Genomic DNA, 15,804 nt, shown 5'->3' with positions numbered 1-15,804 from the left:
GTTTTTCCTAAATGTTTTTTAGGTGTTTTTTCTAAATGTTATTTAGGTGTTTTTCCTAAAGGTTATTTAGGTGTTTTTCCTAAACACCTAAACAATGGTGTTTAACATAATGAAAACTGACTTTTACATAGTGCTTTATCATTTAAAGAAATGTTTGCATTTTGACTTCTCTGACTCTCATGACATCCTTGTAAGAGATGTTTTTAATAATCGTATTTGAAAGATGAAGAAGAAAACTGACCTACTCAGGGTATCCAAGGCATTCACGGCTTCTAACTAAAAGGAAATCAGAATATCGTTTCATTCTTCCAAAAATGAGTTGCCAGCTTGTGGTGTTCCAGACAGTACACTAAGTGGTCCAAAATAAGACTATTGCTCTTAAGATGCTCCACAAATAGGGAGACTGACAAGAAAAGTAATAACTGAAAACAGAACTCTATGCAGGATGCCGTGGTCAAAAATCAAAGTCATCACTTGGAGTAAGCAGTGGATGTTAATTACAGGGTTTTGAAAACCAAGACTGTACCAGCAAGGGTTTCCCAGTAATTAAGATATAAGGCTAAAGAAATTTATTTTTAGAATATCTATCAACTAACCAGCATTGGCTTTGGATTGTTGCCGCTGTATTGGTTTGCATTTTTTGGAAATCAGCATTTACACACCAAAAGACCAAATTCATTTGTAATGTTCAAACCAGCAGGATTGGTAGCCTCATTAATTATAAAATAATTGCAAAGATTTTTCTTTAAATAACTTCACTCTACCAGTTCTTCCTTTCATTGTCCTTTTTAATGGCTATTTTATGTCAAAGTAAATTTCGTACACATATCTTGGTGCCAGAAATCCTTTTATTAGAATAAATATTTTAATGTTTTTAAATATAATTTTAATTTTTACTTAACAGTAAACTCATAATCTGGCCAAAGTCTTAGGAGTCATTTGACCAATCTTTCTGTTCTATTTTTGTTTTGTTTTTTAATTTCTATAGATATTGTTTTAAATAGATTTAGAGAATATTTCACTTGCCCAATACAGCCCTAAGAAGGGAATTTTTTTGTAGAATAAAGAAATAAGTCCTCATTCAGCAAAACCTTACCAAATACAGAACCTCCTATAAGTAGTTCTTATGGGACAGGAATGGTGCTAGGCACTAGATAATCTGAAACCTGAGATCTGTATAATGTTACTCACCTGCCCAGGAAAATTCAGTTCCACGGTTAGCTAACTGACCAAATGTAGTACTGAAGTATTTTATGTTGTGAATGACTGTTTTATTGAGTTCATGGAATGAACTAAAATAATCAAAGTTATTTTCCATCTTAAATGTTTGATGGAAATGCTGCCTGAACCCCCTAGGATAAATGTTTTGATTTTCTCATCATTTCCAAAGGCTTGGCATTCCCTAAGCAACAGAGCACTAATGAAGCTGTAGCACTAGTCGTCCTGGAGCCTGAAAATCTACGTCCTTAGGAATGACAGGAGGGAAAGGGAACACCTTGCCTCAGCCCCATTGTCTCCATGCTTATTTTTTTAATTACCTCAAAGCTTTAGAAACATGATCCCGTAAATGCTTTGTGGGAATAGTGGCAAATGCACTCATCATGTGAAATCCATAAATTGCTTATAATCCTCTCAAGATGTTAAAAAAAGCATTAAGTAATTGAAGACAGGAAGTCCTCGGTTAATTATTTAGAGGTGTTATCAATGCTTTAAGTAAACTGAAGCGTTTTCTTCTATCTCACTGAGCTGAATACCATGGGGACGAAGGAGTAGCAGCCATCATCTTCTCATATTCGCTAATGCAAACAGCGCGTGGCAGCTTGTCAATAAAAGACCTTTTCGTATCATCTATTACTAAACACCTCCACCATCCTGTACAGAACAATTTGGACACCAGTTATGGCATTGTTTCACTTTGGGCTACCTCTGCAGTATACATGGGACTCCTAATGTGAGTTTAGGAGTAGAGGAAAGGGTAAAGGATTAACTAAATAATCAAGGCCACTGAGAAATAAAATGAATTAGTCGTATCCTGCTTAGCATCAAGTATAAGGGCCTATGTGTCTCTTAACTCTGGGAAAACTATTTTCAAAATAATTAATTAGAAGTTACTCATCATTGCATTTCATTTAAAAGGAAAAACCTACCAGCATTACATTAGCAAGGAAAGAACAATTTGCCTTCCTTTCTCATCTTCCTAGAAGTTAATGAAAACCTTGTGTGCTACATAGCATAAACCCTAACAATGCTGGTGGTAGCAGAAAGTGTAATACTAATGTTATACTGAAACAGATACCTTACACATCACTTTTGAAAGAGAGAAAACGTGCTTCAACCGCCAATACAACAAAATGTAGAAATTCTTTATAAGGAATTCTGTTCTTAGAAACTCTGCTCTTTGCTCTCATAGTAATTCTTACATTTTATTCTAAATCCTTTCCTCTTGTCTCTGTTCCACAATTAGTAATAGGTAATGCTTTTTAAGGTCAGAGACAGTAGCCTCCTCTTTGCCATTGCATTCCTGGTACCTATCAGAGTACTTAACTATTCAGAAAATGTTTGTTGAATGAGTAAATACTGAATAGTAAACTAGTATTTGACTGACTATATTCTGTTTTGAATGGAGTTAAAAATGCCACTCTCGAACATATCTAAATCTCAAAACTGGCAATGTAATTGTGGGGTTCAGTCATCTGAACCCCACAAAATGAAAATTCAGGCCACTTGTTCGGAAATGATTAAAATTTCAAGACAGTGAAACAGAGCTTAGAAGTAAGCTCATGTGCTTCTAAGCATGGTACCTTGTTTGATTGCACATGTCAAAAGCCCACAAAGCCAACCCTGATCTCCAGCAGCCTGGACTTGACTGCAGTGTATTTCTTTAATTAAAACAGATAGTAAGAAAACTAGGATGGTAATTGCGGCCTCAAAACAGCTTTGGGAGTTTCTTCTATGGTTGTATGCAATGCGCCAGGCTGCATTTCCCCCAGTTACTATGTAACTGCTGACCACCAGGCATTGGACCTATGAAAAGAGATACAACAATTCATTTTCTTTTCATTTTTTGAACTCTGAGAATAACTAAATTTAGGCCTGACTAAAAACAAAACAAAAAAAGTGTAGCATCAACCACTTTTTCTCCTTTTAAAACCTGCCTATTGATAAAATATTAAGGCCAAAGAGCTATAATTGATGGCTGCCTAGACAATATTTTTTAAATTCCTCTTTATTCCCAGATATTCCGATGTAATTGACAGACACTAGGTCTGTTTTGTCACTCCAGCTCTTTCCACCCCCTTCCCTCTGCAGTGTCCTCATTGTCTCATGTTTGAGCAACATCAGATTTTGCTGCCACCTGACACCACATTTTGTTTTTAGAGAAGAAAATTCTGCCTGAAAATGCAGAGAGGAAGCCTCAGACTAGTATAACACTGAACTTAAAAGATGAAAAGTGTTTATTAAAATATTTATTTAATATTTATTAAAATACTGTCACTAAAATAAATATATATATATATCAAAAATATAATTAATATTGTATTTCATTGTTATATTTATTCTAGATATACATAAACATTAGGACTATTATTTAGATGCCACCAAGGAAAAAGGGTCTTTTTTCAACTCTGAAAGAAGGTCTTCCTTTGGTAATGTCTAAATGATAGTCTTAATGTTGATGTATATCTGGAAAGAGAGTCTGCCAAAGTAGTAACTTGTTTAGGAAGGGTGTCTTTGGATCCAGAAGACATTGGAGAGAGGGGCCTAAGCAATGGCCCAAAATTTCACATGAAATACAGAATTCATAACACAAGTTAGCTTATAGCAACTAGTCAGAACTAAAAGTCATCAAGTGATCTTACCGGCATGTGCAATCCAAGAGTCCCTTTGTTTTGATGTTTGAATGTTCAGTTCATATGAGGTAGCAACTGAATTCATAAAGCATGAATACAGAAAAAATTTCAAGGAGGGCAAGAAATTGGCTTGGCTAAGTGGAATGGGCAGCTGTTGAGATCGTGAAGGATGATATCATCCAGAAAAGATGGCTTTCGCGTGTAAGCTTCTGAAATAATCCTTAATCAAATTCTGTAAAACAAATTCTTATTTAAAGGTATCTTAAATGTCTGTAAAGTAATTCTATGATGCCTTTGTGTATTAGTTTTGAACATGTATGTACATTTCCACAAATTATCAGATTGATCTGAAGGGGATCACTTAGTGATAGCCCGGGCAAGTGATGGCAAAAGGAAGCACCTTCATTATAGTGAAATAGCTATGTTGTCTGGGATATATACTCGGGTTCGTTGTTGTACCAAGAAAGAATTCAGGACACAGACACACGGGTGGGTTAAGGAGTGGAAAGTTTAACAGTAGAAAGGAGAGAGGAGAGCAGCTCCTTGTGCATGAGAGAGAAAGACATCCAAAAAGTGAGGAGGCAGTGGACCGCAGATGTTATAGGCAGGCTGGAGAAGGCAGTGCCTGATTTACATGGTGCTCACAAGATTGGTTTGATCAGGTATGATGTTTACATAGCATGAGTGGAAGGCTGGTCCCTCCACCCTAATATTATTATGCAAATGGACCTTCAGTCGATTGGCTCCTCTTGTCTACTCCTTACAGTACAGGTGGTTGACAAGGAGAAGGGAGGATGGAGCTGCCATCTTGAACATATCTAGTCCTTAGTTCCTTCTGGCATTCACCCGTGCAAGCGCCCAGCTTGCTTGCCTATGTCTGCAGCTTGACTTTACATGCTGCCCTTTGTTAGAAAATGATTTGGGGCTGCTTTTCACTACAAAAAAAAAAAAAAAAGGCTCCCATAGCTTTAACTATCTGCCTAAGTGATTTCTTCCTAACTCCTGTATCATTAGCCAAAGAAACTAACTGTGAGAGTCAGAGGGGCCAGATCACACATCCAGTTTGGGTGAACTGATGCCCAGACAGATGACTTACACACAGGATGGTTATTTACAATACTTTATAACCACATAACAAAAACTTTTTAACGTAACTCAGGCCTGTCAGTGCTTGAGCTAATCACAAGACATGCTGATGGAGGAACTCACAGAATTACATATTCTTTAGGACTATTTGGTAATTCTTTAGAACACAACAGATGACACTAAAGAATAATTGGCTGAATGTTTTGAAGTAGCACTTGCTATGTGAAATCATAATGGCTAAAGTGCCTTTTTCTGACTATCAGGAGATTAAAAATTGGAATCAAGCTGTTCTTTATAGAGTACATCGGATGTAACTTTCATAGACATGGGTTTTGTTTTCCAAATCATATTTTTATGAACTGTGGGCAGACTTTTTGCAGCCCCTTTTAGCACACATTTACTCTTGAAAAGTAACATTACTTGGAAGTGTAATTGAAATGAGTTTGGTTATATTATGCCTCTTTCTTTAAAAAAAAAAGAACATGATTCCCTATAGGGAAATTCAGGTAATTTGCAGCCACAGTAATCTTCACTATACTGAAATGTTAAATACTTGGCTTTTCTCCATGCATTTGCCTTTCTGTACTCTGCAACTGCTATTTCCTGCTCTTCTAATTCAATGCTGAGCACTTGAATGATGTTTTCTTTTCTCCTTCTACTACTCGACTTCAGGATTAAGTTACAGTTGGGATGGTTCCTTTGAGACATCTCTTTATTTCCCTCTTCTCATCCTGATCAATTCATGAGTAGTTTTCAATTGGCGTGCCCTTTTCATTGCCTGTTGCTAATATGTCATATATATCTCGTTTTAAGGACTACTGATAGAGGCTTACTTAAAATGACAGCAAATTTCAGTTGAAATGTGTTCATTTTACTGAGTTTTACAGAGTCCTATATATGAAAGGTCATTGGGTTCATGTAAATCATCTATGCCTGATGGTACTCGATGCTTTCTTACAGATTGTCTGAACCAAGCCTATTAGTAATCCAATCCTCTAACAATATGAAAAATATAAAACTAAAAGATAGAATATGGATTTAAATTTTCTAAATTATGGATTTAGATATTGCCTTCCATTAAATTAATCTGTAGACCTATTAAACAGTCTATACTATCATGCCTACAGTTTATAGATATGGAAATCGAGGCACCTAGAGGCCAGAAGACTTCCTTGTAGTCAAGTACTTAGTAAGCAGGTAAGTATTAGAACCCAAATAGTTTAATTTCAGACTGCTCTCTTAACAGAGAACATGATTCAGTACCTTGCCACATGACTCATAATAATATTTAAAATGAAAGTATTTAAATATATACTCCCACTTGGATTTTTTATATTACTGAAAATTTCACTGGGCTTTGAGCTATTTATGTCACTGTTATAAGGCTGCAGAGCCTGACCCAGTTTTTCTGGGCCACATTTCTCAGTATAATTGTACAAGTTCCAATCCTGGCCTTACCCACCACCGCCCCCCGCCCCCGCAATTTTTTGTTGTTGTTGTTGTTGAGCTGGAGTCTCACTACTATGTCACTCAGGCTGTAGTGCAATGGCAGGATCTCAGCTCACTGCAACCTCTGCCTCCCAGGTTCAAACAATTCTCTAGCCTCAGCCTTCCAAGCAGCTGGGACTACAGGCACGTGCCACCACGCCTGGCTAATTTTTGTAGTTTTTTACTTTTAGTAGCGACAGGGTTTCACCATGTTGGCCACGCTGGTCTTGAACTCCTGACCTCAGGTGATCCATCCACCTCATCTTCCCAAAGTGCTGGGACTACAAGCATGAGCCACCATGCCTGGCCCTAATCCTTTCTTATCTCTGTGATCATAGGCAGTTTCCTCCAACTTTCCGTGCCTTAGCTTCCTTATCTGTAAAATGAACAAATAATGGCATGTGCTGCAGAAAGTTAGCATGAGCATTGATTGTGTTAACGTGCATGAAGTGCACAGAAGAGGGCCAAGTAGTAGTAGATGCTCAATAAACTTCTGCTGGTACATCATTTACATCATGTTATAACTTTTTTGAAAATAACTGTAATTCTCATAAAATGGATTTAATGCATAGAGTCCAATGAAAAGAGAATTAAAAACAAAACAACAAAAACAAAAACATCCTGAGTTTTGTTTGTTGTTGTTTTTTTCCCTAATTTATAGCTTTTGTGTTGGTGTTTGAACTAAATTGTTTTAACATTTTTTTCACTTTGCACCGCTACAATGTATACAATTATGACTTGCCAATTAAAAATAATATTAATTTTAATAAAGAGCAGCTGCAATGGTTTCTACCATTTTATGTCTTCTACATGCTGCTTAATCTCCAGAGGGACGGCCGCCATTGAGTAATTTAAATGCTGTTAACTGTGGTTCTTATGTGATGGGAGAACATAGAGCTTGGTGTTCAGGCTTGAGTCATCTATACTCTCTTCAGTCCAGGTGGAGTCAACACTAAATAAAGTACAAAGCCTGATAGTGGACAAACTGGCTTACCCAAGGAAAATGTGAGTTTTGTTATAAAAGCAGAAATAGACCCTGCATGGTAAATATGGCAGATGTGAAGTTGCATGACACTCATTAGCAAACATCATTTGAAATGAGCCTGAGTATTTCTACCCTTTGCCCACACGGTCCTTTAAACTGACCAGCATGGCTGCGTTTCAGGGACAGACACAGCTCTTGAGGACACAGTGCCGATGAATTAGACTAAAGCTGCCATTCTCCCCAGAGTCACTTGCAGACGTGTCTCCCATCTCATCCTTCTGGTTTTCAATCTTTGTCTCCTTTCCTCAGTGCACCATGATTTGACAGTATGTTTGAACTCTGACTTCTTGACCAAGTTTTTCTGCTCAGTGCTGTTTACCATTCCTCCTTGATTTTAATACCCCAGTAGCTTCAAGAGAAACATATTCCTTCCGCCAGCCCTACCCCACATCCTTCTAGGTTAACCTACCCCATTTAATGTAAACACCTGTAACAAACTCCTTTGGTGTACTTTTCTCCCTCTATCAAAAATTCCTAAGGTGCTGGATTCACTACTGTTATACCATCCCTTAACACCTGCCTTCTTGAATCTAGGCTCTAAGTAAAATGGAGACCACTCAATTTGCTGCAGAAATGCTTTGTCAAGAAATGACAATTTCTATTTTTATATACATTAATTTTCCTCTTAACTACAATCCTCATTACAAATACCCTCAATCCTCTAATCAACCTTAGCAAACCTTTGTGATGATGAGTTTTCCGTTTTTTCTCTAATGCCCATCCTACACTTTTTTTCAACAGTCACTGCATGTCTGAAATCAGACAAGCTGGCACACACAGTGAGGAAGATAACTGAGGCCATTGTTTTGGTCAGAATATTTCAGAAAAAAATTTAAACATCTCTTTACTTTTAGCTATCCTACTTAACATCTGGCATTCAGGAAAAAAATCTATAAAATATGTATTGCTCACAAATTATATTAATTTCTGTTATTAATATTCCACAATGAAAAAAAATGTCCCACTCAATGAAATTGATACTGTGGGCAAGGATACCAATGGAATTTTTAGGAAGGACCTTTTAGGTCAGGTCACATGGTGACAAACATTGTAGCCTCATATCCCTGCAATCCTTATGGGAGGCTATTGTGGGCGTGCTCTTCTGCAAGCAATATTTATTCAACATTGAATGCCTTAAAATGGGCACTGTAGGGGAAAATGACTCACTCAGTGATGCCATTTCTACTCTCAAAGGGCTTATATTCTAAGTGGGGAAAAGAAGATATTCAGGTAAAACGGTATCACTCTGGTCAAGACCCTTTTTTCAGTAGTGAGAGTAAAGGGGAGACCTTCTCAAGCTAAACGAGTTTGCCACTGCAACCTCTGAGTTTCATTCTTCAATGTTCCCTTCCATTATTTTGAGCTCTGCATTTTATAATCTTAACATTTTCCCATAAGCTTTTATCAAACATATGTGGCTTGTGTTTGGCTTGGATCTTTAGTCATATTCTTCATCTGTAAATCAGGTAAATATCTAAATTATGTAAATCCTCCAAAGCAACCAAATGGAAGATTATAATCAAATAAGTACCTGCTTCTTATCACTGAATTGATAAGAAAATACAAAGGGCTCTGAAGCTAAATCTCGGAGCAGCTCCAGCAGCAGAACATTATTGCCTTAGCGGAGAACCCAGACTATTGCTCTCATTCTAAGTGAATGAGATCGGTAATTGTCTTCATTCGTTTAACATAAACACGCTTCGTGCCTGTCACAATCCTAAGGATATAGATAGGCAAAACAAGTTCTTGTTCTTTAGGAGTGTACATCTAGAGTAGGAGACAAATAACCAAGAAACAAGAGACATAGCAAACATCAGATTTGGTTGAAGGCTATGAAATAAAATTATGTGTGGGGGTAAAAAGTGATGGGTGGATGGTTTAGATAAAGTGGTCAAATTTTTTTTAAATAGCGTTTGAGGAGAAATCTGCATAAACAAACAAAGTGACACATGAACATCTGTGAGGGAAGAGTCATTTCACCAAAAGAACAAAATATGTGAAAAAGTAGCTCAAAATTGATGAAAAAATAAGCATAACGATCATTGGATTCATACTGTAACTTAGTTCAATTATTTAACAAATAGGCTAAGTCCTGTTGTTTTTAAAAACTATTTTCTTTCTCAAAGAGAGCTTTGGCATTGTTTGAGTATTAGCAAGAGTCAAAGGAGAGATGTCTTGTAAGCCTCAGTATCCTCATTGTTGAATGCTGCTGAGTTAAAGTTGCTTCTGCTAAAATGAAATACTACTTTAAGTATCCCATTTCATCTTCTCCTGTCTGCTAGATGCTATAATGATTCCCCATTTTGCAGATCAGTAGACCAAGGCAAAGAGAAGCTAAGTAACTCTAACAAGGTCACCAGCCACGCACAGAGCAGCAAAATCTCTAACAATATACAACTTCTATTTTAGATGGATTGTCATTCTTTTCTTCCTGAAAACTTACGGAACAATTACCATGATGAATCATATTCTGAATACGAAAAAAGTAATAAGCACCATCCCTTTTCCAAATTAGCCTTCATGTATGTGTAAAGACAAAATCAACACATCTCAAAAAAGGACGAGTTAGGTAGAGTGCAAAGTTTACAAACGAAAGTGCTGGTAGGCGTTAATATGAGCTGAATATGGCTTGGGGCTAGAAAATGTTGAATCTAACCTTTTTCTTATTTTCCTGCCCCCATTTATATAAGAAGCCATTGTGGAGGCTGGGATGGTTAGCCTGGAGAAGAGAAGACTCAGGGGGGATTTGATAACTGTCTACAAACATTTGAAGAACTGTCAGGTGGAAAAGAAATTAGATGTGTTCTGTATGTCCCCAGGGGTGAAAGCGATAGAAAGATTTCATCACAATATAAGGAAGGACTTTCAAACAAAATAAGGAGATCTCTAAGGCTCTCTAAAGACGAAATGGGCTCCTTGGGAGATGGAGTCCTCTGATCGTACAGATGGGACAGCCTCTTCAATGACATCTTGTATCAGGAATCAAGAGAAGGGTGTATTCACGTGAATTTCAGGGTCCCTTCTATGGCTGAGAATGTATTAATTTATCAGTGATAAATGAAATTTTGCTCAATACTTAACCTCTTATGAAGTTCAGACTTTCTTTAAAGAGTGTTTTAGAGCGTACTCTTAAACATTTTGGCTATCGTATCTACAATTCTACCTGTTAGTTCTGGTGTTTAATTGATATTAAATAATCCTCTTGAGGTGCAGTTAATTTCTTGCTTGCTTTTTCTAGGTCTCCAGCCGTACACCAACTATAGCTTCACGCTTACGGCTTGTACATCTGCTGGGTGCACTTCAAGCGAGCCTTTTCTAGGTCAGACGCTGCAGGCAGCTCCTGAAGGTAAGGAAACAATATCCATATTTGAGGAAAGAAATTTGCATGTAGCATTTTGAGGTGGACTCTGTAAACTCCTTCATAACAAACAAGAAAGAAGCAATAAAATTGATAGGTACAAAATAAAATAGTATTCTAGGTTCCCATTCTTCAGGCTCGATTCATATATGTGTAGCTTCCCAAGGTCAGTTTGCTTTCAATTCTCTCACCTTTTTAGAGTTGCTTTTCTGTGTAAAGAAGAATTATTGAAATTTTTCAGAAACTCAGATGTTAAACAAATATTTTAGGAGCATCTAATATACAAGCACCATGCTCACTGCTGAAGTGGTTTAAAATATTCTCTGCCCTCAAGATTTACAATCAAGTAGAAGTGATAGGAGAAAGATCTGTATGAAGAGAGAAAATCTGAAAGTTGATGTTAAGAAAGAACAAATGAATAGAATGCTAAGGTTAGCCTGAAGAGGAAGAGATAATAACCCATCATTGACATCAGGAAAGGCTTTATGGAGAAGATGACTTCTGAGAAGGACCGCAAGAAACAAGGATTTTGACAAATGAACAGTGATGTACAGAGATGTACAACTAGACACAGTTTGAGGGAAGGTAAGATGGAATCATCACCTTAGAAGGCAAATTGGAAATGTCTATTACATTTAAATTGTTAATTTCCCATGATGCAGCCATTCTATTTTCATCATTTATACCAGAAACTGTGCCACACTTCTTAAGGAGGCATGCACCAGGATGTTTATTGAAGCATTTATTTTGTTTAATAGCAAAATGTTGGGAATAATTTTAATGTTTGTGAGTGGGAGAATTCCTAAATAAATTCAGCTATTCTTGTATTGTGGAATTCCATGCACCAGTATAAAAGAGTGAGATGATCAATTCATATAAAGAGGAAGTTATAGAACTATGTTAATGCATAAGAACAAACTGAGAACATGACATTTGTTGTTAATGATTAATAAATAAATTCATTTAAAAATCCAGGAAGTATATACACCAACTGATAGCAATGGTTACCCATGTGTTGAGGATTGGGATGGGTGGTGTCATTTACTTTCAAAAGAAAAATATACTCAGTACCATGTGCTAGTGATCAACTATTTATTTTGTTAATCTTCATTACCTGCCTGTTTTTCATATGGGGAAACCAAGGCATAAATGAGTTTCTAAACAGAAATACAATGTTAATTACCACCATAGACTCCTGAACTACCTGTCCATTACTCTTCTAATGAAAGGGATTGTTGTACCTCAGAATATTAAACCTGAACTTCCTACCAGTAAATGGGGAATAAAATGGAAAATTCCACATATGGGGCATATGGCTCCTCACCAGGAATTCACTAATGATGTTTTCTATATAAAGAATGTTTCATGTCAAAAAGCTTAGTGTTCCTTTGAAAGGAAGAAACCAGCAGTGGATTTTTTGGAAAGGTAAACTATCAAATGGATACTTTGATGATAATGGATAATTTCTAAAGGATCCATCAACCAGATTTGGCTGAAACTCAAGCCTGATAAAATAACAGAATCTCTTCTTCCATTTCTCTCTACCAAATTCATATATTTAAATTCATTGAAAATATACATCTATTTTTCCACTTTTCCCAATAAAATTTCTTAAAAGTGTTTATATTTTATGACTTAAAAATTGTAGCTTTCAACGGTGCAGGAGAATGTAATATGAGAAATGCCCTTGATTTCTTTTTTTTTTTTTAACTTTATGTACCTTTCCTTTAACACAAATAACTATCCAAAGAAATAATAAACAAAATGGACTTTCCTCTGCAAAAGAAACACAGATTTAGGGCCATTTTCTAACCAAATAAGTGTCATTTATATATAATCTGTATATGAAATAAATATAGCTTAACTTGAGAACACCGTAGCAACCACATTAAGTTCTATTGTTTTACTGTAAAGTGAAAACAAGTATACCACTTTAAATTATTCACCCAGATATAACTAATTATAAAATGCCATTTTTGAAGTAAATCAGATATAATTTGCAGATCTCATATTTGAGTATTTTAAGTGGATATGGAGAGAATTAAAAGAAGTGTTTGGCCAGGCACCAGTGGCTCACGCCTGTAATCTCAGCACTTTGGGAGGCTGAGGTGGGTGGATCACCTGAGGCTGGGAGTTCGAGACCAGCCTGGCCAACATGGAGAAACCCCATCTCTACTAAAAATTCAAAAAATTAGCTGGGCATGGTGGCACATGCCTATAATCCCAGCTACTCAGGAGGCTGAGGCAGGAGAATTGCTTGAACCTAGGAGGTAGAGGTTGCAGTGAGCCAAGATCGCGCCATTGCACTCCGGCCTGGGTAACAAGAGTGAAACTCCATCTCAAAAAAAATAAAATAAAATAAAATACAAAAAATTAGCTGGGCATGGTGGTCCATGCCTGTAATCCCAGCTACTCGGGAGGCTGAGGCAGGAGAATTGCTTGAACCCGGGAGGTGGAGGTTACAGTGAGCCGAGATCATGCCACTGCACTCCAGCCTGTGCGACAGAGTGAGACTCCATCTCAAAAAAAAAAAAAAAAAGTGTTTATGCATAGCCAACTCAACCTGAGCTCTTTTCACTTGCCTCTCATTTTCAATCTAAGAAAAAGTCAATGCACATTACAACCTCATTGATAAGTTGGACACAGTTCTGTACAGTTTTATCCTCATAGAAAACTATGTACCTGTACCTTTAGCCAAATACCGGGAAGATTTTGAATTGAATTATTACTTTTTTTTTCCTACAATTACTGCCATCCACGTGAGTTCTAATTCGTTTTAGAGATAAATCATGCAAAATTGCAGGCATGCTTTCCTCTGGCATTGATAATGTGGAAAAGATAAAGGAAAAGAAAATCCAGTCTTTTCTAGTTTCACTCCAGATTCCTCTTCCTCTGCCCTTCTTTTAACGTTTACATGCCCTGGGTTTTTCCTGTACTATTTTCCCTACAACTCCTAGGCTCTTCTGAAATTCTCAAGTACTGACTTTATCTCCTAATGAAGGCTGAGAGCTACCAAATACTAAAGCTCTTACCAAAGCTACTTATGGATTTAAATCCTGTGTATTTACTGGTCTACTACATGTTTATATTTAGGAGTTTTTCAAAAACTTTAACTCAGTACTTCACCACTTAATTTCTCCCTCTCCACTGTACTCCTCAACTTCCCTCTTCTTCCTCTCTCAAATACAACCACCCACCTATCACGTAAGCCCAAAGTCTTGATATCCTTGATGCTTCCCTTTCCTTATGTAATATATAATTCTTCATGCAATCTTACTAGTTTTAAATCTTAAGGATTTTTAAAACCTTGTTCTTTTTACCATCCCTTTTACCACTGCCTTAGTTCAGATCCTTATAGTTAATAAGAAGACATCTTCTCTGGATCCTCCTAACTAGGTTCCCTTCCTCTAGTCATTTTTCCTCTTTCTCACATCCCACATCCTGATTCTTTTTCCTCTTTTGACAAAACAAGAATATGTCATATTAGTCACCTCCATAAAGTCCTGCTTCCTTCCAGGAAGATACACATCCTTGTCTCCTTAGCAAAGCAATATGGATCCCTCAAGTTTTAACTTCCACCAATTTTTCAAGGTTTTAAGTCCTCCTCACATGCCTCACAGGGCACCAGCCTATACCAAGGTATGTGCAGTCCCACCATGCTTGACCATATTTCTAGAACTTTCTGTGGATTCCCCTCAGCCTGAACTCCCTTCCCTTACATCCTCACTCAGTTAACACGTACCTTTTCAAAACTTGGTTCACGTATCTCCCCTTCTGGAAATCTTACACTACAACCACCTACTTCCTACCCAGCTCCATGTCTCCCCATAGTCTGTGTCAGGTTACCCTTTCTATGTTCTAACAGCTACTGTGCTCCTTCTCTTAAAACATGTATCATACTGGAGTACAACTTTTTATTGACTCATCTTTATTCCCCATGATACATGAACTCTATGAGGATGGGTAAGAGTAAGTCTTCATCTTCATATCCACAGTTCCTAATACAGAAAATGACACAAAGTCAGGTAGAATGATGAATAAATTAGCAAATAGTAAATAGCCCAGAATTAAGTGCATCCCTGACATCAGATAATACAAAATTGGTTCCTATCACCAGATTTTGGGAGAAAAAAAAAATCCATAATAAATTTTGGAAATTTTGAATTGGAATGAAGATTTGTAGGGACATAAGAAGTGGGCAGTATTGCATGCAACTCAAGATAAATTTAAAACATATACAGTAGACATGTTCTACTGGTCCTCATTGTGTAAAGAGACCAAACAAGGTTTAATTCTACCTTCCTCCTTTTAGCCTCTTAGCTAGTTTACCCCACCCCATTCTCCTAGATTACTTCTCTCTCTATCATTCATTTCTTTCCCTTGAACTGCCTCAATTTGCTCCCTTATTATATAGAATAGGTTTTTCTGGTTTCACCTGAGACTTAGGCTGGAGTTGCATGGAGAAGGGGATACATTCTCCACCTTGGACTAATTAATATATTTCACCAAAGGTGAGTCTTACTCTAGCAACAGTTTCTTGCAGTTGCCAAGATAATGATGTCTTCATATTACCGTGCAAGTAAAAATGCAGCACTTACTAGTTATGTATACATTTGAACTCCATCTAAACAATCAAACCAATGGACATGGAGTTATTATCAACTTGAACAGAGCTTTTGCTGGCCTGTATAAATATGAAAATCAACTTTTATTGAAAACTTGAAAGAGACCCAAAATTGTGTTTCATTTTATTGTATTAGCTCCTCCACACTCACAGGTTTTATTGTCTGGTTCAAATCAGAAATCAAGAAATAACCTTTCTAGTACCTTGGTGAGTTTTAATACATCGTTCGAGGTGAAAAAGATATAACTGCAGGAAGCAGATTATGAACTAAGTCTTTATCTTTGGAATCAACAAATTAATATCACATTTCAATCAGAACTCTAATTGATTGGTTGAGTCATCTTTCCACACA

At 36.8% G+C, this 15,804-nt stretch overlaps 1 protein-coding gene across 1 annotated transcript in view; it reads left to right on the top strand.

Annotated features, from left to right (window-relative positions):
* Positions 1 to 15,804, top strand: part of USH2A (usherin) — a 777,205-nt gene that overhangs the window by 633,836 nt on the left and 127,565 nt on the right. Inside the window, exon 55 of the mRNA XM_003930351.4 lies at positions 10,709 to 10,816. Within this exon, the coding sequence (XP_003930400.3) occupies positions 10,709 to 10,816 (108 nt within the window). The remainder of the gene's footprint in view (positions 1 to 10,708; positions 10,817 to 15,804) is intronic.

Source organism: Saimiri boliviensis, chromosome 14 (assembly GCF_048565385.1).
Source record: "Saimiri boliviensis isolate mSaiBol1 chromosome 14, mSaiBol1.pri, whole genome shotgun sequence".
NCBI lineage: Eukaryota > Metazoa > Chordata > Mammalia > Primates > Cebidae > Saimiri > Saimiri boliviensis.
The sequence above is the reverse complement of the archived record's forward strand: the minus strand, read 5'-3'. Positions and strand labels throughout refer to the sequence as shown.